General features: G+C 64.2%; 4 protein-coding genes across 4 annotated transcripts; 3 read left to right on the top strand and 1 right to left on the bottom strand.

Annotated features, from left to right (window-relative positions):
* Positions 1–88: 88 nt before the first annotated feature.
* MYO1A (myosin IA) lies at positions 89–7,818 on the top strand. Its single transcript, XM_061479556.1, is given in 31 exon segments — positions 89–218; positions 1,009–1,152; positions 1,277–1,392; positions 1,531–1,625; positions 1,713–1,817; positions 1,900–1,946; positions 2,062–2,125; positions 2,201–2,299; positions 2,383–2,486; positions 2,571–2,718; positions 2,807–2,925; positions 3,000–3,086; positions 3,169–3,234; positions 3,313–3,417; positions 3,712–3,774; positions 3,865–4,065; positions 4,144–4,370; positions 4,447–4,647; positions 4,727–4,820; positions 4,908–5,057; positions 5,140–5,208; positions 5,400–5,486; positions 5,648–5,722; positions 5,819–5,899; positions 5,901–5,954; positions 6,034–6,140; positions 6,230–6,317; positions 6,319–6,363; positions 6,460–6,612; positions 6,684–6,811; positions 7,594–7,818. Coding segments are annotated over 30 exon segments (3,225 nt in total). The 5' UTR covers positions 89–218; positions 1,009–1,029; the 3' UTR covers positions 7,718–7,818.
* A 3,150-nt stretch (positions 7,819–10,968) lies between these two features.
* Positions 10,969–11,572, top strand: TAC3 (tachykinin precursor 3). Its single transcript, XM_061479554.1, has 3 exons — positions 10,969–11,073; positions 11,173–11,269; positions 11,352–11,572. The coding sequence occupies exons 1-3, from the start codon at positions 10,975–10,977 to the stop codon at positions 11,570–11,572; spliced, it is 417 nt and encodes a 138-aa protein (XP_061335538.1). The 5' UTR covers positions 10,969–10,974.
* Positions 11,573–11,957: 385 nt separating this feature from the next.
* Positions 11,958–15,328, top strand: ZBTB39 (zinc finger and BTB domain containing 39). Its single transcript, XM_061479551.1, has 2 exons — positions 11,958–12,045; positions 13,075–15,328. The coding sequence occupies exon 2, from the start codon at positions 13,182–13,184 to the stop codon at positions 15,303–15,305; it is 2,124 nt and encodes a 707-aa protein (XP_061335535.1). The 5' UTR covers positions 11,958–12,045; positions 13,075–13,181; the 3' UTR covers positions 15,306–15,328.
* Positions 15,329–20,993: 5,665 nt separating this feature from the next.
* On the bottom strand, positions 20,994–22,838 carry GPR182 (G protein-coupled receptor 182). Its single transcript, XM_061479560.1, has 2 exons — positions 22,554–22,838; positions 20,994–22,105 (listed from the first exon to the last, which is right to left on the bottom strand). The coding sequence occupies exons 1-2, from the start codon at positions 22,732–22,734 to the stop codon at positions 21,003–21,005; spliced, it is 1,284 nt and encodes a 427-aa protein (XP_061335544.1). The 5' UTR covers positions 22,735–22,838; the 3' UTR covers positions 20,994–21,002.
* Positions 22,839–24,036: the final 1,198 nt, after the last annotated feature.

The raw sequence follows: 24,036 nt of genomic DNA, 5'->3' as shown, positions 1-24,036 counted from the left end.
CCCTGCTTGTTCCATTGCCACCGGGGCAGGGAGGGGAGCGCGGGGCCGCAGCCGCTCCGAGGGCAGCGTCCCGGCTCCTTGGGCCTCAGTTTCCCTGCTTGCAAACGGGCACCGTGCCCTGAGGGAGGGCCCCTGCGCTCCCCCGCCCCTCCGGGGGCCGCACCGGGCGCTGGGCTGGCCCGGAGCCACTCCGCAAGCTGCTGCTCTGCAACCGGGAGGTGAGTGCTGGACCCCTCCGCTCCCACCCAGCCCGGAGCACCCAAACCCCCCCGGGGCACCCCGTCCCCACAGCACCCAACCCAGGGCACCTCCGCGCCGTGGGGTGTTGGGGATCCTGCGCTATGGGGAGGTGGGGGTGAGCCCTGGAGCTGGGGGGGGGGGCTCTTGCTCTGGTTCTCCCCCCCCCCATGGGTGTTCACTTTGGGGTCCTGCTCGCAGCAGCGCCGGGGGAGGCCGTAGGGAGCGGTGGGGGCCGCCTTGTCCGGATGGAGCCGTCTCCATCCTTCCCCACCTCCGCGCTCGTGAACTTTCCCCGGGCACCGGGGTTACGGGGTTGGGTTTACAGCCTGCAGCCGGGCTGTAAACGGGGGGTGAAGGTCACCCCAGGGACTGGGACTGCTCCGAAAGAGCCAGGTGAGGGCTGGGTGGGGAGGGAGCAGGATCTCGTGGGTGCCTTTAGGTGCTGCAGGGCTCTCCGGGTGGGTCCTGGGCTCCCCTGGCCCTGAGCCTGGCCCTTCCCGCCCCGGCTTCCCCCTGCCAGGAAGGAGGGAGGAAGCAGGGGCTGGATTTGTCCCTGCCCCAAGAATAGGCTCCAGGTGTCCGCGTTTCCTGCCCGGGGCTCTGCTTCCCCCCGGCTCCCCATCCCCATCCCGGGGTCCTGAGCGCTGCGGTGCCCTCCGCGGGACGAGGTTGTGGGGGGCACCAGGGGCTGCTGAGGACCGGGGGGGTGGTGGTGTTTTGGGGACGGGGCTGCGTGTCTGTGGCTGCAGCGCCCGCCCCTCTCCGCAGCATCCCCGGAGCCGCCCTGCCATGGAAGCCACGGAGCCGCTGCTGGACGCGGCAGCGATCGGGGACCTGGTGCTGCTGGACCCGCTCAGCGAGGATTCGCTGCTCCGCACCCTGCGGGAGCGCTTCCGACGAGGAGACATCTACGTGGGCACCGGGATGGGGCTGCGGGATGGGGCTGCGGGGCGGGCGGGGTTGGGGGGAGCAGAGCCCGGCGCCGGGGTCTGGGTCCCCCCCCCGCAGCCGCACGCAGCATCCTGCTTCCCTGCAGACGTACATCGGGAACGTGGTGATCTCGGTGAACCCCTACCAGCCCCTGCCCATCTACACCCCCGAGAAGGTGCAGGAGTACCACAACTGCAACTTCTTCGCTGTGAAGCCCCACATGTGAGCGCGGGGGAGCCCCTCGGTCTCCATAGACCCTGCCCGAGGCTTTGGGGTCCGAGGGAGCGGGCTCACAGCCATACAACCGGGGGCTTTTGGTGTTCCCTGCTCCGAGCCCCTTCTAACCCTCCTCACCCGCAGCTATGCCATTGCCGATGATGCCTATCGCTCGCTGCGGGACCGCGACAGGGACCAGTGCATCCTCATCACTGGGGAGAGCGGGGCTGGCAAGACGGGTAGGGGCAGGGGTGCCGCTGGGTGCTCATAGGGGTGCTGCGGGATGGGTGGGCACGGCCCCGCTACCCACGGCCCCTCACTCGCAGAGGCCAGCAAGCTGGTGATGTCCTACGTGGCAGCGGTGTGCAGCAAAGGGGAGGAGGTGGACAAGGTGAAGGAGCAGCTCCTGCAGTCCAACCCCGTGCTGGAGGGTAAGCATCCTGCATCCCACACCCTGCATCCATCCCAGCCCCCCTGGACCACGCTGTAACCCCAGGTGTCCCCACCCTGCAGCCTTTGGGAACGCCAAGACCATCCGTAACGACAACTCGTCCCGCTTTGTGAGTGCCCGGGATGCTGGAGCTGTGTCCTGGTGGGGCTGGAGGCACAGCAGGGGATGGGGATGTGGATGTGGGGAGGGGATCCCCCTACCCTGACCCCAGCCCCATCCCTCAGGGCAAATACATGGATGTGGAGTTCGACTTCAAGGGGGAACCCCTGGGAGGGGTCATCAGTAACTGTGAGTAGCGACCGCCCATCCTTGGGGGGGGTCCCCACGCATCGCACAGCCCATGAGCACTGCCCCTGCCCACAGACCTGCTGGAGAAATCCCGCATCGTGCGGCACGTCAAGGGCGAGAGGAACTTCCACATCTTCTACCAGCTCCTGGCCGGGGGCTCGGCGCAGCTGCTCCGTAGGTCCCAGCCCCGTAGCACAGGGTCCAAGGGGGATTCCATGGCAGGCTGTGGCTGAGCCGCCTCCTTGTCCCCGCTCCAGAGCAGCTGAGGCTCCGCCAGGACTGCCAGCACTACCCCTACCTGAGGGGGGAGAGCTGCAGCCTGCCCGGTGTGGATGATGCAGCCAACTTCCGCGCCGTGCAGGTACCACTGGGACCAGGAAGCTGGGACCCCCCCCCCCCCAAAACATCCACCCCATCCTGCTGAGCTGCCCGTGTCTGTCCCCAGGATGCCATGAGCGTCATCGGCTTCTCGCCCACCGAGGTGACGGAGCTGCTGCAGGTGACAGCCGTGGTCCTCAAGCTGGGTAACGTGGAGCTGAGCGGCAGCTACCAGGCCAGCGGGATGGAGGCGTGCAGCATCGCTGAGCCGCAGGGTAGGGGTGCCGATGGGACCGCTGCGGGGACCCGCTCTCGTCCCCCTGCTCCGCAGCCCTGTCACCGCTGCATCCCGCACACACACAGAGCTGCAGGAGATCGGCGAGCTCATCGGGCTGGACCCCGGCACGCTGGAGCAGGCGCTGTGCTCCCGCACGGTGAAGGCGCGGGATGAGACGGTGCTCACCACGCTCAGCGTGCCCCAGGTGAGTGCCCCCCATTGCAGCACCCAGCGACCCCAGGAGCGGCCACAGGAACCCCCGCTTCGCCCTCTCCATAGGGGTACTACGGCCGGGATGCGCTGGCCAAGAACATCTACAGCCGCCTCTTCGACTGGCTGGTGACCCGCATCAACACCAGCATCCAGGTGAGTGCCCGGGGGGACAGGCACCGGCTCCCCCATCCCGGATGGGGCCCTGGACCCCCTCAGCACCCCGCTGTGTCCCCAGGTGAAGCCAGGCAAGCAGAGGAAGGTGATGGGCGTCCTGGATATCTACGGCTTTGAGATCTTCCAGGTGAGGGCAGGGTCCCCCCGGCCCCATTCTGCAGCGCCGTGGGTATGGGCATGACCGAGCAGGACCCCTCTTCCATAGGATAATGGCTTTGAGCAGTTCATCATCAACTACTGCAATGAGAAGCTGCAGCAGATCTTCATCCTGCTGACCCTGAAGGAGGAGCAGGAGGAATACGTCCGAGAGGTACCCCCAGCGGGCGCTGGCCGGGCAGGATGCGGCCCCTCTGTCTATGGGTGCCAGAGGATGGCCCCATAGAGCCTCGGCCCCCCAGCGATGGGGAAGTGCCGGAGCCGTCTCCGGAGCACGTCGCTCCCTCGCCCCGCTCCCTGCCGGGAGCACATTCAATAGCAGGAAGGCAGGGAGGGATTCGGGATCCCTGTCCCCGTGGCCGGACATCCGGTTCCTGCCCCACATCAGCTGGGGGGGTATCCGTGGGGCAGGCTCCGGGGGTCCATGCGCGTCGCTGTCTGCTCCCAGGGTATCCAGTGGACCCCGGTGGAGTTCTTTGACAACAGCATCATCTGCAACCTGATTGAGAACGTGAGCGGCACCCAGTGCTGGGGTCCTGGGTCAGGGTGCTGGCTCCCCCCCATCACATTGTTTTGGGTGACACCATCCATCCTGGTGCAGAGCAAGAGTGGGATCCTGGCCATGCTGGATGAGGAGTGCCTGCGGCCCGGCGTGGTCAACGAGGACACCTTCCTCACCAAGCTGAACCTCCTCTTCGCCACCCACAAGCACTACGAGAGCAAGGAGACCCAGAACGCCCGGCGCATCATGGACACCAGCCTGCCGCCGCAGTGCTTCCGCATCCATCACTACGCCGGCAAGGTCCGTGGGGTGAGCTGGGAAGGGGCGCAGAGACACGGATCCGTCACTGCTGAGCGCTGAGCCCGCTCCCTCCTGTAGGTCACCTACAACGTGACGGGCTTCATAGAGAAGAACAACGACCTCCTCTTCCGCGACCTCTCGCAGGCCATGTGGGCTGCCCGGCACCCGCTGCTGCGCTCCCTCTTCCCCGAGGGGGACCCCCAGAAAGCCTCCCTTAAGCTGCCCCCCACCGCAGGCTCCCAGTTCAAGGCCTCGGTGGCGATGCTCATGAAGAATCTCTACTCCAAGAACCCCAACTACATCAGGTACCAGCCCCATGGGGAGAGAACCAAGGCTCCGGCACCCTCAGGAACAGCCTCCTCCCATCACTGCCCTCCTCAGGTGCATCAAACCCAACGAGACCAAAGCAGCCATGCTCTTCACGCCGGAGCTGGTGCTGGCGCAGGTCCGGTACCTGGGGCTGATGGAGAACGTGCTGGTGCGGCGCGCGGGCTACGCCTTCCGGCAGCTCTACGGCTCCTTCCTGGAGCGCTACAAGATGCTCGGCTCCCGGACCTGGCCCCGCTGGGCCGGTACTGACAGGTAACGGGGATGGATGAGGCAGCGGACGGTGACCCCATCATCCCTGATGCTGAGCAGCCTTCGTGTCCCTCCGCTGCAGGGCAGGGGCTGAGGCTCTGCTGCAGGAGCTGGCGTTCCCCCCCGAGGAGCTGGCGTTTGGCCACACCAAGATCTTCATCCGCTCCCCACGCACCGTGAGTCTGGGGGCACGGGTGGGTGCCAGCCCCGTGGGTCCCATTGCCACGCTGGGGGGCCCTGCTCAGTGCCCTGGTCGTCCCCAGCTCTTTGACCTGGAGCGGCGGCGCCAGGAGCGCGTGGTCCAGCTCGCCACCCTCATCCAGAAGATGATCCGGGGCTGGCGCTGCCGGACCCGGTACCAACTGATGCGCAAGAGCCAGATCATCCTCTCCGCCTGGTTCCGGGGCCATGCGGTGAGGATGGAGCAAGGGGGGGGGGGGGGGGTGGACTGGTCCTTGACCCCCCCTTGGGCTCACCCCACCTCTCCCACGGCAGCAAAAGAACAAGTACAAGCAGATGAAGAGGTCGGCGCTGGTGATCCAGGCTTACGTGCGGGGCTGGAAGGTGAGGGATGAGCACCCCAGGGCCACCAGGTCTCCCAGTGCAGGCAGCGGGCTGGGAACCACCATGCAGCCCGTGGTGGGACCGGACTCATCTCCTCTCCCTGTCTTCCATCCTTCTCCCTCCTTCTCTCTTGCTCCCTATCTGTGTTGGTGCCCCCCGCTCCCCGGGCCCCCCGGGCTCTCCCCCCACAGTCTCGCCGGCTCCTGCGGGAGCTGAAGCGGCAGCAGCATCGCCACGCAGCCGCCGCCACCATCGCCGCTTACTGGAGGGGGTACCAGGTAACGCGCCCGCTGCATCCCTCCTGCCTGCCTGCCTGCCTGCCTGTCTGTCTGCACCCCCTTGTTCTCTCCACTGGGGACGGAGGGGAGGGATACCCGCATCCCGTAGGGGTTGCCGTGGTGATGCCCCATGTCCCCATCACTGACGGGTGGCTCTGCAGGTCCGCAGGGCGTACAGGAGGTATTTCCGTGCTGAGGCCAGCACCCGCTTGGCCAACTTCATCTATCGGCAGCTGGTGAGTGGGGCCCTGGGGGCATGGAACCCCCCTGCTCCTACCATGGGGCTGCACCAGGGACCCTCCCAATCCCTTTCTTCCCCCCCCCCCCCCCAGGTCCAGAAGTTCCTGATGGAGCTCAGCAGGAACCTGCCCCCGCTGGCAGTGATGGACCGGACCTGGCCCCCGGCGCCATACAAGTTTCCTGGCCGCTGCCAACCAGGAGCTGAGGAGCATCTTCTACCGCTGGAAGGTGGGAGACGGGGACACGGAGGGGGCTCCCTTTGGGCCCTCGTGTCGTTGCCATCGTCCTTCACCCCCTGCCTCGGCAGTGCAAGAAGTACCGGGAGAAGCTGCCTCCGCAGCGCAAGGCCCTGCTGCAGACCAAGCTCTGCGCCAGCGAGCTCTTCAAGGACAAGAAGATGCTGTACCCCAAAAGGTGCTGGGATGGGGGGGGGGGGGGGGGGCTGGCAGGGAGGGGGTGATGGGGCAGCACCGTGCTCACTGCCTGTACCCGTCCCCCCCCAGCCTGCAGCAGCCCTTCCACGGCAAATACCTGGACCTGACACAGAACCCCAAGTACCAGAAGCTCCACGCCGTGGCCAAGGACAAGCTGGGTGATGGCCGACACCGTGAGGAAGGTGAACAGAGCCAACGGCAAGGTGAAGCCCCAGCCCTATGGCACCAGGAGGACGCACGGGGCCACGCTGACCCCCCCCCCCCTTCCATCACCACCACCACCACCCCGGTACCCACAGGCGGTGCCGCGCCTGCTGCTGCTCACCACCGAGCACCTCATCCTGGCTGAGCCCAAGGCCGCCCAGCCCAAGACCGTGCTGAGCCTGGGGGACATCCGCAGCGTCTCCGTCACCCGCTTCTCCGACGGCTTCTTGGTGCTGCACCTCAAAGAGGTACCCAGGGAATGGGGCATCCCATGGGGGGGTCCCTGGCACAACTGAACCCCCCCTTTCCTCCTCCCCAGACCTGCACAGGGGCAGCCAAAGGCGACTTCTTGCTTGTCAGTGACCACCTCATCGAGCTCGTCACCCGCCTGCACCAGACCCTCATGGACACCAGTGCCCAGGCCCTGGTCCTGCACATCACGGACCAGTATGGCCAGGGAGGGGATAAAGGGGGGGGGGAATTAAGGGGCGGGGCTAAAGGGGGTGTGGCAGGGCGGTGGCCACGCTGGGGCATCAGCAGGACGGTCCTGAATGGCTGCAGCCCGTGAGCGGTGGTTGTAATGAAGGCAGCTGATTGGGCAGGGGTTGGGGTGGGGGCTGGGAGTGTCCCCCCTTCATCCCGTTCCCCCCCCCCAGCATCTTCCCCATCCCTTTATGCCCCCCCTATTCCTTTATTATTCCCCTCCATTTCTTTATAATCCCCCATCCCTTTATGATACCCCGTTCCTTTATGATCCCCCATCTCTTTATGATCCCCCCATCCCTTTATGATCTCCCATCTCTTTATGATCCCCCCATCCCTTCATGATCCCCCCATCCCTTCATGATCCCCCCATCCCTTTATGATCCCCCATTCCTTTATGATCCCCCATCTCTTTATGATCCCCCCATCCCTTTATGATCCCCCATTCCTTTATGATCCCCCATCTCTTTATGATCCCCCCATCCCTTTATGATCCCCCCATTCCTTTATGATCCCCCATTCCTTTATGATCTCCCATCCCTTTATGATCCCCTATCCCTTTATGATCCCCCATCTCTTTATGATCCCCCCATCTCTTTATGATCCCCCATCCCTTTATGATCCCCCATTCCTTTATGATCTCCCCATCCCTTATGATCCCCCATCTCTTTATGATCCCCCCATCCCTTTATGATCCCCCCATCCCTTCATGATCCCCCCATCCCTTTATGACCTGCCCCCCCCAGGTTCTCCACCCGCTCCCAGAAGGGCGACGTGGCCATCACCGTGGTGGAGTCGGCCAAGGCAGGCACCAACGGCCCCGTCTGCAAGAAGCGGGGCAGCCACAGGATGGAGGTGCTGGTCCACTGATGGGGACCCCCCGCTCACCCCCTGCCAGGACCCCCCCCATCCCCTGTGTGTCCTCCTGCACCCAGGAGATGCTGCACCCCCATTAAAGGGATGCTGTGGTGTCGGTGTCGCAGTGTCCGGTCCCCTCCCGTTACAGGCGCAGCAGGGACACCCACGGTGGTGTAGGTGTAGATGGGGGGGTGTTGTTCAGAGCAGAGGATGGAGCCCCCCCCGCTGCCTGATTGCGGCCGGCTCCCGGCTCGGCAGTGATTGGAAAGGCCCCAAATTGCAGCCACTTTTCCCATTAAGTGGAAGCAGCTCGCTCTGCCGCAGAGGCAATTTCGGGGTGGCCGCGGGTGGTTGGCACGTGAGGTCCTCGCCTCCCCGTCCCCATCTCCATCCCCATGCTCAGCATCCCCAGCCCTGCTGCGGGAGCCCCCCTTGACTCCATGCAGGGGGCTCCCCACTGCTGCCTTTGGGAGCCGCTGCTGCACCCCGTGTCCTGCAGCCCACCCGGAGCGGGGTCCCCACACCGCAGCCACCCCCCTCCTCTCGCTGCCTTTTCTCTCCTGCTCTCATCGTGCTCTCAGGGAGGGTTTTGTTCCCCGTCCCCACACGTCACCCGCGTTACCTTTGGGAGCTGCCACCTCCCCATCACATCAGCATCAGCACCAGCTCCCCGGTGGGCCCTGGAGCATCGCTGTGCTGCGTCGTGCATGGGGATGGGGATGGGGATGGGGGGGACCACACATGTGTGACAACGCGTGCCAGGGCACTCGGGCAGCACGCGGAGGGGCATGTGCTTGTGTGTGGGGTGCGGTGGGGGGGGGGGACGACTTGACGGCAGGGATGTGCCCTGGCTCTGAGGGCTTCCCCCTCCTCTTCCCTGCATCACGTCCCGGCGCAGGGCCCCTCCTGCTTGTGCACGGAGAGGGGTGAAAGCCATAAAGGACCCCGGGGGCACGGCAGCTGCTGGCGGCTGCACGGCGCCTGGCACCGCTCGGGGAGGTGTTATTCATTAATTAGGCCGGCTCTGGCCAGGCTCCCGTTTAATTAACGTCCCCAGCACTGCAGATGCTGCCCTGCCCCGGGCTGCGCTGCCTCGTGAGCCACCGCTGCCGGGCCACCGGGGCTGCCTGTTGCTGGGGCTGATGGTGGCAGCTTCACTTTGCTGGCCTGGGTTCCCCTTCCCTCCGCTTCCCCCCAGCTCTCTGCAATAGGGCTGATGAAGGCAGGGCAGGGGCTGATGAAGGCAATAGGGATGATGAAGGCAGGGCAGGGGCTGATGAAGGCAATAGGGCTGATGAAGGCAGGGCAGGGGCTGATGAAGGCAATAGGGCTGATGAAGGCAGGGCAGGGGCTGATGAAGGCAATAGGGCTGATGAAGGCAGGGCAGGGGCTGATGAAGGCAATAGGGATGATGAAGGCAGGGCAGGGGCTGATGAAGGCAATAGGGCTGATGAAGGCAGGGCAGGGGCTGATGAAGGCAATAGGGCTGATGAAGGCAGGGCAGGGGCTGATGAAGGCAATAGGGCTGATGAAGGCAGGGCAGGGGCTGATGAAGGCAATAGGGCTGATGAAGGCAGGGCAGGGGCTGATGAAAGCAATAGGGATGATGAAGGCAGGGCAGGGATGGAGGGCTCACGATACAGGACCGGGATGTGGAGGGTGGGGGTCAGGATGCCCAACCAAGCTGGGGCTCCCAGGAGGCTGAATCGACCCCAAGCGGAGGACCGAGGGGTCTGGGGGCTCTGTGTGTGGCTGCGAAGCCCCGGGCACCGCGTCCCCACCGTGTGCGTCCCCTCCATGAGCATCCCCACACGTGCCGGCAGCCACACGGTGCTCGGGTGAGCGCGTTCCCCCCGTGCCTGCGGCACAAGGAGGGGCCGGGGGCTGCGTGGGCCCGGTGCTGGCCCCTGCCGTGTCACAGCGTGACTCCGCTCCGGTACCGGGTGCTGCCGGTGACACCGTGTGGGCGAGGAGCTGCAGGCTGGGGGGTGCCACCCCCCTCCCGGCCCCCATTGGCAGCTCTCCTCTCGCCCACCCGTGACGTGCCATGGGCAGAGCCCCCTATTTAGCCCCGCACCGCAGCCCGCACCCCGGTTCTTCACCTCCCGGCAGCAGCAAGCACCGAGGGTTGCTCAGCCCCCGGCTCCGCACCCGAGGGCTCAGCAGGTCTGTGCCCTGCGGCACCCGGGGGTCCTGGGGGGCTGCAGCGCCCCATCCTCACCCCGCTGGGAGGAGGAGGGTGGTGGTGAAGGCACCGGGGAGGAGATAGGGGGTGAAGATGCTGCTTGAATTAGGCTTGGGGAGGGCTGGGTTGGCAAGGATGCGTGTGCCAGTGTGTGTGCCAACGTGTGTGCCAATGTGTGTCAGTGTATACCAGTGTGTGTGCTAATGTGTGTGCTAATGTGTGTGCTAATGTATGTGCCAATGTGTGTGCCAATGTGTGTCAGTGTGTGTGCCAGTGTGTGTGCCAGTGTGTGTGCCAATGTGTGTGCTAATGTGTGTCAGTGTATCCCAATGTGTGTGCCAATGTGTGCCAATGTGTGGCCAATGTGTGTCAGTGTGTGTGCCAGTGTGTGTGCCAGTGTGTGTGCCAATGTGTGTCAGTGTATCCCAATGTGTGTGCCAATGTGTGCCAATGTGTGTGCCAATGTGTGTGCCAATGTGTGTCAGTGTGTGTGCCAATGTGTGTCAGTGTATCCCAATGTGTGTGCCAATGTGTGCCAATGTGTGTACCAGTGTGTGCCAGTGTATCCCAGTGTGTGTGCCAATGTGTGTCAGTGTGTGTGCCAGTGTGTGTGCCAATGTGTGTCAGTGTATCCCAATGTGTGTGCCAATGTGTGCCAATGTGTGTACCAGTGTGTGCCAGTGTATCCCAGTGTGTGTGCCAGTGTGTGCCAATGTGTGTGCCAATGTGTGCCAATGTGTGCCAGGGGACACGCGTGTGTGCACTCCTCCAGGTGGATGTGCAGGACTGAGCCTGAGCTGGTGTTTGCACGGTCCGGCTGCTGTGGGAGTGCACGAAGGGGGCACCACGGGCACGGGACCCCCCCGTGTCCCTCCGTGATGCACCCCCATAACGTGCTCCACACCCCTGAGAGGCCCCCCCGGGGCAGCCCCTCCCGAGGGCGCGATTCCCCCCCCCGTTTCCCAGCGCTTATCCCGGTCCCGGACTCGCCCCGGGCCGCCCCGCAGAGGGGGCTCTGGCTCGGGGGGGACCCCGGGCCCCTCCGCTCCGCCGCTGACCGCCCCCCCCAGGGCCCCCCCGGACGATGAGGACCCGCCCGGTGCTGACGGCGCTGCTCGTCCTGGCGCTGCCGCTTGCCCTCGCCCGCCGCCCCCCCGCCGCCGCCCCGCCGGGCCCCGCACAGGTAGCGCCGTCGGGGGGAAAAAGCGCCAGGGGGAGCCCCGGTTTCCCGCACTCCGCTTTAACCCATTTCCCCCCCGCTCACCCGCTTCGCTTCCCGCAGGGGATGCCCGACCCGGATCCGGTGCCCCGGAGAGCCCGCGGGAGCACCGGGCCCGTCTATGCCGCCCTGCTGCAGCTGCTGCGGGAGGAGGACGCCGGTGAGCGCCGGAGGGGAGGGAGGTCGGGGGTCGGTCCCTCCGGTCCTTCCCGGCCTCTCTCACCCGCCTCGGTCTCTTGCAGGTCCCCCCGCGGCCGCGGCTCTGCAGAAGCGTAAGTCCCGGCCGGTGCCGGTGCCGGTGGCGGCGCCGCAGCCGGGCCCCGCGGCGCTGATGGCGGCTCTCTCCGCAGGGGACATGCACGACTTCTTCGTGGGGCTCATGGGCAAGCGGGCGGCGGAGCCCGGGCGGCCGGCGCGGGGGGGGGACAGCGGCGGCCGGTGCCCACGGTGCTCCCCGGCGTGACCGCGGGCAGAGCCGGGGATGGCGGGGGGGGGGAGCCTGGACGGGGCCCTGCGCTGTGTCCCGGTGCGGGCACCGGCACCGGTCGCGCCGCCGCTCACGGAGCCGTCGGGCCACGCACCCGTGTACGAGCGAGCACCCCCGGTGTCCGGAGCCCTCGAACAAACACCCGTGCCCGTGCGGGGCGGTCTCTGTGTCTTGGCTGCGCCGCGCTGGGACCCACGGGGGTGGTGGTGGGGCAGGGGCGGGGGGGGGGGGGGATGGTGATGAACGAACCCACGGGGATGGGGCGGCGGGAGCCGTCCGCGACCCCCGGTAACCGGAGCGGTGCCCGCCCCGCGCAGCGTCCTCCGAGCCGCACAGGGGAGCTGTGTCCCCGCCGCACGCAGGGCGGACGGAAGCGGCTCCGGCGGCGGCCCGGGGCGGGTCGGCGCCTTTGTGTGAGCCGAGCCGGGATGGTGCGGGGCAGCGGCCGGGTAAGGACCCCGCCGGCCCCCGCCGCGACGCCCCCCCCACCTCGGGCCTCCCGTTACCCCCCCCTCGGGGCCCTTCTGCTGCCCCCCCCCTCCCCATCCTCGTGGGGCACCGCATCCCCGGGGTCCCCCGTTCCCCCCCTCCCGCGGTCCCCGGTTCCCTCCGCGTCGCTCCCGTTCTCGCCGCGTTATCCGGACCCCCCCGCGGGCAGCGGAGCTTCTCTGCCCGCTCCCGGCTTCCCCCCCCACCCTGTTCCCGTCTCCATCCCGACCCGGGGATGCCCCCACGCTGCCCAAGTGCAGCGTTTCCTCTGCGGAGCCTTCCTCGGCCATCCTCGTCCTCCTTTGCCTCCATCCCTCGTGCTCCGGGGGGGGGGGGGGGCCCGGCCCGGCCTCGGCTCCTCTTTGCCTCTTCCTGAGCGCAGGATAAAGCCCAGACCCCAAAGCCCCACTTCTGGGGTCGCAGGGAGGGAAAGGTGCGGGGTTGGGGATGCAGGGCCTGGGGCCCGCTGTGTGCGCTGGGGACAAAGCTGGAAGGAGGAGCTCGGGTGGGGATTGCCGGTGCCGTGGGGCAGGCAGCCGGGGGGTGCTGCACCGAGAGAGGGGCCACGCAGGGGAGCTGGTGTGGAGGGGGGGATTCCCACCTGGAAGCCTGCTGCGGGGGTCCGGGAGTGATGCGGAGCAAAGGGATGAAGGGGCTGGGGGTGAAGCCAGCCAGCGAGCAGAGCCTGGATGTGTTACCCTGGCTCGGGCAGGGGGGGAATGCATGGAACAGGCACCACCTGGGGCTGGGGTCCTCTGTCCATGCCCAGGTACAGGTGGGAACCTGAGGCTGTTGCTGGCACAGCCGGTGGCGGTTTGCTTTGTCCCTTCGCTCCCAGAGCTGGCTTTTGAGGTCCCACGATGGGTTTTGGTCTATCTCCCTCTAAGCGGCTCCACTGCTGCTTCCGTTGCTCCTGGGGAAGGTGGGAGATCCGAGGCCTGACGGCGGTGATGTTCTTTAGTTCCCATTCTGTGTCTCCCTTTCTCCAGAGCCCCTTGCCCTGCCAGTCTCTGGGTGCCGAGCACCTCCTGCTCACGCAGCTGCTGAATGCGTGAAGAAGAAGCTGAGCCAGGAGAAGGGCTCTTAAGCAGCTAAGATGGGCATGAGGATCAAGCTGCACAGCACCAATCACCCCAACAACCTGCTGAAGGAACTCAACAAGTGCAGGCTCTCCGAGACCATGTGCGACGTTACCATCCTGGTGGGCACCCGCTCCTTCGCTGCCCATAAAGCCGTCCTGGCTTGCGCTGCAGGTTACTTCCAGAACCTCTTCCTGAACACGGGGCTGGATGCCACCAGGACCTACGTGGTGGACTTCATCACCCCGGCCAACTTCGAGAAGATCCTCAGCTTCGTGTACACCTCCGAGCTCTTCACGGACCTCATCAATGTGGGCGTCATCTACGAGGTGGCAGAGAGGCTGGGCATGGAGGACCTGCTCAAGGCTTGTCACTCCACCTTCCCCGACCTGGAGAGCTCAGCCATCACGAAGCAGCCCTCGCTGTCCGTGAGCGCAGGGCGGTCGGGGCCCCTGAGCAGCACCTCCTCGGAGCAGAGCCATTCCTTGGCTGACATCCGGAGCAGTGGGGAGCATTTCGGCCCGGAAAGGAATTACGTCTTGCACGGGGAAGCGGCCGGCGGCTACAAAGAGGATGAGAGGACAACGGCGAGTGAAAGAAGCCAGACTCTTCCCCTAATGCACCCGCAGCAGCCTCCCAGGGTGGGACAGGAACCGGAGCAAGGGCAGTTTGCTCTTGCCACGAGCATGGTGCCCCAGCCCGGGAGCATGGTGGTGCAGAGGACCGCCAGCTCCTGCCAGCAGTATAAGATCCAGAGCAACGGGGACTACAGCAAGGACAGCTTCTTCACTGCTGATCCTTCCCTGGACGTGTCCACGGGGAGCAACTCGTGTCCCAGCAACAGCGACCACTCCAAGGAGCAGGGCTTTGGGCAGATGGATGAGCTGCAGCTGGAGGACTTGGCCGAGGACGAGCTGCATTTCGAGGATGCCAGCGAAGAGCTGGCCCCGTCGGAGATCATTGAGCTGAGCGACGACAGCGAGGAGGAGCTGGCCTTCGAGAGCGACAGCAGGGACAGCAAGGCCATGCCCTGCCAGGTGTGCAAGAAGGTCCTGGAGCCCAACATCCAGCTCATCCGCCAGCACGCCCGAGACCACGTCGACCTCCTCACGGGCAACTGCAAGGTCTGCGAGACCCACTTCAAGGACCGCAACTCCAGGGTCACGCACGTCCTGTCCCACATCGGCATCTTCCTCTTCTCCTGCGACATGTGCGAGACCAAGTTCTTCACGCAGTGGCAGCTGACCCTGCACCGACGGGAGGGGGTCTTCGACAACAACGTCGTCGTCCACCCCAGCGACCCGCTCCCCGTGAAGGGCCCCGTGTTCGGGGCCGCCGCGGGCTCGGAGCTCTCGTGCGCTGCGTGCGGGAAGCCTTTGGCCAAGGATTTCCACTCCGTCCGCAACCACATCCTGGAGCACGTGAACTTGAGGAGCCAAACGTGCGGCGTGTGCGACCAGAGGCACCTCAGCCTCTGCAGCCTCCTGTGGCACGGCCTGGCCCACTTGGGCATCTTGGTCTTCTCGTGCTCTGTCTGCGCCAGCAGCTTCGTGGACCGGCACCTCCTGGAGAAGCACTTGGTCGTGCACCAGGGCGCGGAGGAGGCTCTGTTCCGCTGCCACTTCTGCGGGCAGAGCTTCAAGCTGGAAGCCGCCTATCGCTACCACGTCAGCCAGCACAAGTGCGGGAGCAGCCCGGACCTGCGCCCGGGCTTCGGCGAGCGCCTCCAGCACCAGAGCCTGCCGAAGAGGAAGGTGCCGGAGGAGTTCCTGAGCGAAGAGCTGGTGCTGCGCAGCCAGCCGGGCAACAGCAAGTACAGCTGCAAGGTGTGCGGGAAGAGGTTTGCCCACACCAGCGAGTTCAACTACCACCGGCGCATCCACACCGGCGAGAAGCCCTACCAGTGCAAAGTGTGCCACAAGTTCTTCCGCGGGCGCTCCACCATCAAGTGCCACCTGCGGACGCACTCGGGGGCCCTCATGTACCGCTGCACGGTGTGCGGGCACTACAGCTCCACGCTCAACCTCATGAGCAAGCACATAGGGGTGCACAAGGGCAGCCTCCCCCCGGACTTCACCATCGAGCAGACTTTCATGTACATCATCCATTCCAAAGAGGCCGAGAAGAACGCCGAGAGCTGATGGCGCGAGGCAGGGCCGGGCCAGCGAAGCGGCTGGGAGAGACTGGCGCTGAGTTTGTTCCGTGCTCAGGAGCCTCCTTTTTCTTTCGCTCTTTTTCTTTGTTCTCTTGGTTTTGGGCCTTTGTAGCGAGTGCTGGCGTTGTCCGAGTGAGCAGCCCGGGAGCCGCGGGCCCGGGCCGAGCAGTCCCTCGTGGTTACTTACCTCTGGTCCCGTAGAGGCCCTCGAGTCCTGTGTTTTTAGCGTTTACTCACTAGGTTTGGGACTCTAGATGCTTTCCTTCGGAAACCTCGTAGCCCTCTCGGCTAGGCTTCACCCTCCCCTCGAGCTCGTCCACAAACCGATGCTGCTAAGACTTTTCACACCTTGACCTCAAGCGAGAGAGGGACAGAGCCCGAGCAGGATGGTGCTGGGCTCCGAGAGGAGGCGAAGAAAGAAGCGGAAATAGACTCGTGCTGGGCATCCCTGGGGTTCTGCTGCTGCGGCGAGGAGAGGAGAGGAGCAGCGTCCACGTCGCAGCATCACGGGGGTCCGGAGCGAGCGGGCGCGCGCCAAGAGGAGGGGTTCCTGGTGGGAAGCCCCCCGGGATGGTGACCGTGGTGAGCACCCCGTCCCTGGAGGGGGGACTGCCCCCCTCTGAAGCCCTGGGTGGAAGGAAGGAGGCGGCAGCAGCAGCAGAGGGAGCGCTGCAGGGGAGGGAGCAGGCTGGGGCTGTGGGATCCAGGTGCGACGTCAAAGAACCATGGAATGCTTTGGGTTGGAAGGGACCTCAAAGCTCCTCCAGCTCCATCCCCTGCCGCGGGCAGGGACCGCTTCCACTGGAGCAGCTTGCTCCAACCTGCCCTTGAGCCCTGCCAGCCATGGGGCAGCCGCAGCTCCTCTGCTCTGCGCATCCCATCCCCAGTGTCCCAGAGGGAAGCGCTTCCTCCTTGTCTCCACCCTGAACTTGGTCCCCTCTGACTTCCACCACCCCGCAGAAGGCGCCGGTGCCCCCTCAGCCCCGCGCGTCCCGGCGCTGGCAGCTCCGGGCAGCGGCAGCACGGATCCCGTCGGACGAGGCTGTGATGAAGCTGTTGCCTTAACCCGCAGGCAGGTACCCTTGAGGATTTGTCTCTCCGCTGCCGTGGGTCCCGGCCGTGCCCCGTGGTCCCGGTGCCTCCGGGCAGCGGAGCAGCTCCAAGCGCAGCAGGACCCCCGAGCTGGCTCCATCCACCGGGAAGGGCTGGAGCTGCCTCTTTCCCTGCGTGATCCCGGTGGAGGGAAGCCAGGCTCTGCCTGCCCTTCGCTCCCTCATTCTACCTCACACACAGGAAGCACTCCGGGCTCTCAAGCCCCAGCCAGAGCAAACCTGGCTCCCGTGCTCCTGCAGACGCTGTTCCAAACAGAGCTGCTGATCGCAGGCCCTGGAAGCTCATCCCCCCCCTTTTCCCCTTGGAAGGCACAAGGGCTGGATGCGTGGTTAGAGCTTGGAATTGTGTCCCCCCCCCCCAGCCCAGCTGTGGCCTTGGCCGAGCCCCTTCACCTCTTTGCCTCAGTTTCCTCATCTGTAAAATGAGGGTGGTGACACTTGTGGTCCCGACCTACCTCCGGGGAGCGTGGTGGAGGCTGCTCCTACCCGCACGTAGTGAGCGAGGGATGATGCTTGTCCTTGGGCAGCGGCAGCCTCCATCCTTCCCATCCATCCCATCCATCCCATCCTTCCCATCCTTCCCATCCATCCCATCCTTCCCATCCATCCCATCCTTCCCATCCTTCCCATCCATCCCATCCATCCCATCCTTCCCATCCATCCCATTCTTCCCATCCTTCCCTGTCCTGGACCAGTTCGCCCGGGTTGTTTTCCTGCTGTTGCAGCCTTCCCCATGGAAAGCAAACTCCCCTTTAGCCACATCCCTGCCTGTGAAACCAGCTCTGGAGCAATACAAGTAGTGGGACGCAGGGCGCATCCCATGGGAGGCGTTCAAGAGAGAGTTGGAGGGTGCTGGGTTAGGGATGGATTCATCCTGCCCCCGGAGCCTGTGTCCGGAGGGCAGGCACTGAAGCTGTTGCCAAACCCAGAGCTTCGGTTGCCAAAGGCCGGTCTCGTGGTGCTGTGCTGCGGGCTGTGACGTCTCCATGGGCTGAGGAGGCACCTTCAGCTCTGTGGTGTGAAGACGGGGCGGGTCTGAAGGCGTTTGGAGGCCATGGGGTGCGCTAGGAAGGGGTAGGAGCCAATGGAAGCCCCTCTTGAGGGGTCTTTCCTTGTCCTGGTGCAGACAGGAACGGATGTGATGGTTGCTATGAAGGATGGGGGGGGACACACACCACGAGGCTCGGGGGGAGCCAGGTCCTGAAAGCCTTGGGCTCCTCTGAGCGCATCCCGGAGGCTGGGATGAGCTTTGGGATGGGTGAAGGCGTCTCCCGGAGCTGACAAAGCTGTGAAGCAAAAGCCTTTTGTGCACATAAACCAAATAGAAGCTTTGACACTGAACCACTGTGGGGCGAAGCAAGGCCGGGCTCTGCACACAGAGCCGGGGAAGCAGGGGCTGGGTTTGGTGCTGGGGCCAGGGAGAGCGCTCGGAGCCCTGGCGCTTGCGGCTTGGATTCCTTCCTGTCCCATGGGGAGCATCCCAGGTGTCGGTGAGCCCCATCGACGGAGGGGATGTGGGGACCAGCTGCGGACCCCAGTGGGGTCCTGTCCTGGGTTCAGCAGTAGCAGACTGGGTTTAAACCCCAACAGGTCCCCAGACCCAGCTCCAGACTGGGAGCTCCAGTGCTCCTGCGGGATGACACTTACCTACCTCGCCTGGAGGTGCTTTGGGATCCTCAGGCTCCAAGAGGGAATCGCAGAGGGCGATGCTTGGCTGTGCAGAGAGCACCCAGGAAACCCCAGCACAAATCCCCCCCCACCTCCAGAAGGCTTCAAGAGGGGTTTTCCTCTGGTTTCTCCCCCACAATCCCTTGGATTCTCCCCTTCCCCGACAGATCCAGGGCTCTTCCTGACGCAGACGAAGGATAAGAGCGGAGTTGCAGTCTCCCCTCTCTGTTAAGTGACTCGTAGGTCCTGACCTCCCGATATTTAAGTGTTTCCTATCTATTTGCTGTAAAGTTTTGTATATTTTGTAAACCCCCCCCCCCCCCGTAGACGTCCGCAGCGGTTCCGCATCGGGTTCTTTTCTACTCCCTCGATCGCTCAGCACAAAGTGTGGTCTTTATTTAGCATAATAAAATGGAAAACGGTCACCTCTGGCGCCCGGCTTCTTCGCGGCAGCCCCGTGGGGGTCCCAGGGTGGCAGGGGGAGCAGAGCCCCCCGTTCCCGTGGCTGCTTCCTCAGCAGGGTGGAAGCTGAAGCCTCCTGAAAGCCATGGGGGAACCGCTGGGGGTTTGGGTGCCTTGGTGAGCCCTTTCCCTGCAGGCAGTGGTGGGTGTCAGCGGGAGCCGGAGCGCGCCAGGCTGGGAACACAGGGGCTGGAGGAGAGCAGCTTCCAGTGCCTGAAGGGGGGGACAAGGATGCTGGGGAGGGACCTGCAGCAGGGACTGGAGCGATGGGACAGGGGGTGATGGGTTCAGAGGGGAACAGGGGGAGTTCAGGTTGGAGATGAGGAAGTTCTTCCCTGTGAGGGTGCTGGGGCGCTGGGATGGGTTGAATGGAGAAGGTTTGGATGCTCCATTCAGGTTGGATGGGGCTTGGAGCAAGCTGCTCCAGGGGAAGGTGTCCCTGCCCACGGCAGGGATTGGAACTGGGGGAGATTTAAGCTCCCTTCCAACCCAAACCGTTCCATGGCTCTATGATTCCTGGAGCAGCCCTGGGCTGCTGGTGCAGGGGTCCCCTAAAGGAGCCCATGGCAGGATTACCCTAAGGGGTGGTGGAGGCTTTAAAGGGATACGGAGGGACCCAGCTAAAGGACTTGCTGGGCTCCAAGCCCAGCTCCCTCTGTGGGGCTTTAGGAAGGTTTATTTGATGCCAGCCTGGCCCTGGGCTCTGGGAGCCAAGCTGCAGGTACATGAGGAGAGGGTTTTTCTTATCAAAAGAAGGAAGTTTATTAGGTGAAACCCCAGATTTTACAGGTTTAGACTTGAATATATTGTCCCGGTTACTTGTCTTCCATTGGGATTGGCATTGGCAGAAGGGAAGGCTCAGGATCAGAGCTGGGGGTCGTGTCTGTGCGAAGCTGCTTCCCGTTCACCGGTGTCGGGGCTTTGCCTTGTGCCCAGGTGATGGGGATGAAGGAGCTGGGACAGCGCAGGTCCCCAGGGCCAGGCTGTGAAACTGGGGGTAAGGAAGGGAAGGAAGAGGAACAGCGCGAGCGGCTTCCCTGAGCTGGACACTGGGATGGGAACAGGGACTGGAGCGACAGGACAAGGGGTGATGGGTTTAAACTGAAACAGGGAAGTTCAGCTTGGAGATAAGGAGGAAGCCCTTCCCTGTGAGGGTGCTGAGGCGCTGGCATGGATTGGCTGGAGAAGTGGTGAACGCTCCATCGCTGGCAGTGTTCAAGGGATGGGGCTCGGAGCAGCCTGGTCCAACGTGAGGCAGCCCTGCCCATAGCAGGGGCTGGCAACGGGATGACCTGAAGCTCCTTCCCACCCCAAACCATTCCACGATCCCATATCCGAGGGCGCCGGCCTCACCCCCAGCCGCAGCACCTCTCTCTGAGGTGCATTCGGCTTCCACCCTCAGCCCAGCAGCAAGCGGAGCCCTGCGGCAGGCACTGATTTACGCTGCCAAGGGCAGAGCTGCTCCCGGTGATAACGGAGCGCCCGCCTTAACCCCTGGCCGCGGGCTTCTCCCGCATACCCCGGGATATCCTGCTCCCCGCCCTGCAGCCCCACATCCTGTCCCGGGATTTGCTTACGCTTGGCTCTTTTAAAGGCGCTGTTTCTGGAGCAGCTCAAGGCCTTTGGGAGATTTATGGACCCGCTCCTTCACCCTCCCTGCCCGGGGCCTGACCCGCGGCACGTGACGGCGGAGCCCGGATAATGATGAACTTTCTCCGGATGCTCCGGGTTTCTTCCACGGCCAAACCCCGCGTTCCGGCTCTCAGCAACGCTGCGTTCCCCGGGCAGCACGGAGCCGGCGCCACCGGAGCCTGGTGGGATGCTTCGGAACGCAAGCGGTGGCCTTAAACCTGCCCAGGTTGGATGCGGAGCACGGAGTGGGGCTCCCCCATCCTCTGTGGCTGTGCCCAGGCAAACCCAGCTTCACCCAGCACTGCTTTACTGCTGGCCTTGCCCTCGGCAAGCTGCTGATCCCGAGTCCTTCCTGCCCTGCTTGAAGCTCAGCCCCTCGGCGCCGCGCCGCCTTCAGCTCTGTGCAGTCAGGCTTCGAGGCCTCTGCTGGGTGTTCCAAAGGGTTCCAGAGGGTTCCTTCTGTCCTGCTGGGGTTGGCGTCACGGCAAAAGGGGCAGCATCCAGGCTTTGTGTGTGGGGAATGGTTGGACTTGATCTGGAGGTCTTCCCAACCCAGTTGATGCTATGGTTCTATGATTACGAGTCTGATTCCATGATTTTGACTCTATGATTCCATGATTGCACGATTATGACTCTGATTCCATGACGGTCAGGGGCTGCAGCAAGATCTCTGCATCCCCCAGTCCGTGTTTGGTACCCAGCCCTGCTCCTTAGCACAGGAGGTGACCAGCCAAGAAGCGTTGAAGAGCAAAGAACCTCCTTATCACCAAGGGCAACCCAACCTCACCGGCCCCGGGGCCTGATCCCCGTTAGTTGGGGGGGCTGTTGTCCTTGGCGATGACAATGGAGTGCTGCGTGGTGGAGGAGGAGTTGTCTGCGCCCTTCTGCTTGCCCTGCTCCTTTGGGATGTACTTGACGACGGCCGAGACGAGCTTGCTGCGGAAGCTCTTGCTGAGGAAGTTGTAGAGGATGGGGTTGACGACGCAATGGAGCAGCGTGAAGCAGTCGATGATGTCGTAGAAGAAGTAGAGGAGGTGGGCGAAGGTGCAGTGGAGGACGATGTGGTTGCCGTCGAGGGTGAGCAGCGTGAGCATGATGTGGAAGGGCAGCCAGCTGACGAGGAAGACGAGGATGTAGGCGTAGATGAGCAGGCAGTGCTTCCTGCTCTCCGGCTTGGAGCGCTTGATGAACCTGGCCGTGAGGACGTTGAAAACGGTGATGATGGGGAAGGGGATGAGGAACCCAACGGCGGTGGTGGCCAAGCTGACGGCCAGCGCCCACTCGTCGTAGGTCTCGAAGGGGGCCATGAAGATGCAGATGGGCTCCCCGGTGTTGACCAGCTGCATGTGCGTGACCTCCAGCACCGGGATCGCTGCCGCCAAGAGCCAAGTGCAGGCGCAGACGATGCGGCGCGCGCGGTGCTGGTGCTTGCGCCAGAAGAGGGAGGAGCTGGTCAGGGACACGTAGCGGTCCACGCTCAGGCAGGTGAGGAAGAAGATGCTGGCGTACATGTTGGCGAAGTAGAAGTAGTGCGTGAAGCGGCAGAGGAAGCTGCCCCAGAGCCACGTGTAATCCAGCATCACCTCCAGCATCCAGATGGGCAGCGAGAGCAGCACTCCCAGGTCAGCGATGGCCATGTTGAGGATGTAGAGGTTGACCAAGCTCTTGTTGCCGCGGCTCTGCCAGTTGACCCAGATGACGAGGAGGTTCTCCACCAAGCCCACCACGAAGATGATGAGGTAGAGGATGAAGAGGATCACCCGCTTGACGTTCTCGTCCAGGCTGAACTCGCAGAAGCTGTAGGTGTAGTTGAGGAGGTGGAACAGCTCGGACCAGTTGTGGTAGTCCCTGTACTCGTTGAGGAGCGTGTGGGTCTCAGTGGGGGCAGTGGTCACCTCGGCCATCCTGGTAGCTGCAAGGCAAGGGAAAGCTCAGCTGTGATGGGGATGATGGAGCAGAGGGATGAAGCCTGGTGGCAGCACCCAACAGCCCTGAGGCTCCGCAGCATCAATCACTGCAGAAGCAGAGCTGACGACCCCGGACAGCAGCTCCCCTCCAAGCCCTGCTGTGTGGATGCTCCTATTGGGATCCCCTGGGTCTTCCAAGTAGGTGAACAACCCATAAGCCGAAGGGAAACGCAATTGACCCGAGCATCCTTTAACTGCTTCAAGCTGCATCCGTGCAGCGAAGATGCCGCGGACCCCATCCAGCCTCACAAACCCAACCGCTCCCCTGGGAAAGCGGGAGCGTGCCGAGCTTGGAAGCAGGAATCCCCCACTCATCATCAACCCTCCGTCACCCGCCCGAGCCCCAGCCCACAGAGCTGAGCTCTGGAGCCCCCCGTTCCCATTGCTCCTCACCTTGCGGCAGGTCCTGGGAGAGGTGCCGGCGCAGTCGGATGCTGCTGGATGCGGATGCGGCTCCGGGCTCCTCTCTGCTCCGCTGCTCGGGCGCCTCTGGGGCAGTGGAGCCGCGGGTGCGGAGCTCGGGGTGGGCTTTTTGGCCGCTTCCCAGCAGGAAATGACCATCGCGGTCCCACATCCTGCGGCAGCTCAGCGCCCGTGACACTTGACTCCATTCCCAGCGCCGGCGCCCCGCTCCCGTTTGATCTCGCTGCTGGGAATGGTGTCCATGTGGAAGCCGCAGGTGCCCCAACAGCTCCCCTCCATCATCGCTCCGCTCCCAGGGGATCGATCCTGCCCTCGTCCCGCTGTGGATAGGAGGGGAAACGCATCCCTTGGGATGGAGCCGGCTCCTCCCGCGGCTCGGGCAGTCCCAAGGGTGGGTTAAGGCATCAGCATCCCTCGTGCTCCCACGGTGCTGGGGCGAACCCGAGGTTCTTATGGGGCGGAGGGGGGGTGGAAAGGGCTGGAAGCGGAACCCCCGGCAGCAGATAGATACCAATGGCCACAGGAGCGGCCCCGCGCCGAGTCCGGAGCAGTGATTGATGGCTGCTTGACGGCTGCTTTGGCAGGGGAAGGGAGGGGGCTCGAGCCGTGCCCCGGCGCTGAGGCAGGGGGGGGGCTCCGATAGCGGCGGATCCAGCTCCGAGCCGCGGCGGGGTGGAACAATGGCAGGAAACGGCCCCGCGAGGTTTGTGCTGGGCAAGCGGCTCGGAAGGAAGCGCCGGGGCTCTGATAACGGCGCGGCCCGAGGCGACGGGGCCGAGCCCCTGAGCCCGCAGGCGGGCACCCGGCCCCGGGGGGCAGACGGGAGCCCTGGGCTCACCCGGAGAGCTCTGACTCAATGGGGAGCGGTTTGGCTCATTGGGGAATGTTTTGGCTCATTGGGGAACGTTTCGGCTCAATGGAGAGGGTTTTGGCTCGATGGGGAGGGTTTCGGCTCAATAGGGAGCATTTTGGCCCGACAGGGAGCATTTTGGCTCATTGGGGAGCGTTTTGGCTCAATGGAGAGTGTTTTGGCTCGATGGGGAGGGTTTACAGCTCAATAGGGTGCGTTTTGGCTCATTGGAGAACGTTTTGGCTCAATGGGGAGCGTTTTGGCTCACTGGGGAATGTTTTGGCTCAATGGGGTGGGTTTCAGCTCAATGGGGAGCGTTTTAGCTCATTGGGGAATGTTTTGGCTCAATGGAGAGTGTTTTGGCTCAATGGGGAGGGTTTCATCTCAATAGGGAGCGTTTTGGCCCAACAGGGAGCGTTTTGGCTCATTGGGGAACGTTTTGGCTCAATGGAGAGTGTTTTGGCTCGATGGAGAGGGTTTCAGCTCAATAGGGAGCGTTTTGGCCCAACAGGGAGCGTTTTGGTTCAATGGAGAGCATTTCAACTCAGTAGGGAGCATTTTGGCCCAACAGGGAGCGTTTTGGCTCACTGGGAAGCGTTCTGG

The sequence above is a fragment of the Pezoporus flaviventris genome, unplaced genomic scaffold (genome assembly GCF_033815535.1).
Source record: "Pezoporus flaviventris isolate CSIRO_AGI_PZ_B2104156 unplaced genomic scaffold, CSIRO_AGI_Pfla_v1 ptg000152l, whole genome shotgun sequence".
Lineage (NCBI taxonomy): Eukaryota > Metazoa > Chordata > Aves > Psittaciformes > Psittacidae > Pezoporus > Pezoporus flaviventris.
Note: the sequence above shows the minus strand (reverse complement) of the source record. Positions and strands in the feature narration are given on the sequence as shown.

What these genes read in the sequence shown, in the direction of transcription:
- TAC3 (XM_061479554.1), top strand. Translation starts at nt 10,975, where the DNA reads ATGAGGACCCGCCCGGTGCTGACGGCGCTGCTCGTCCTGGCGCTGCCG. An exon ending in CCCCGCCGGGCCCCGCACAG is followed by an intron (nt 11,074 to 11,172) that starts GTAGCGCCGTCG and finishes CGCTTCCCGCAG; the next exon opens with GGGATGCCCGACCCGGATCC. An exon ending in GCTGCGGGAGGAGGACGCCG is followed by an intron (nt 11,270 to 11,351) that starts GTGAGCGCCGGA and finishes GGTCTCTTGCAG; the next exon opens with GTCCCCCCGCGGCCGCGGCT.
- ZBTB39 (XM_061479551.1), top strand. Translation starts at nt 13,182, where the DNA reads ATGGGCATGAGGATCAAGCTGCACAGCACCAATCACCCCAACAACCTG.
- GPR182 (XM_061479560.1), bottom strand. Translation starts at nt 22,734, where the DNA reads ATGTGGGACCGCGATGGTCATTTCCTGCTGGGAAGCGGCCAAAAAGCC. An exon ending in CTCCCAGGACCTGCCGCAAG is followed by an intron (nt 22,106 to 22,553) that starts GTGAGGAGCAAT and finishes CTTGCCTTGCAG; the next exon opens with CTACCAGGATGGCCGAGGTG.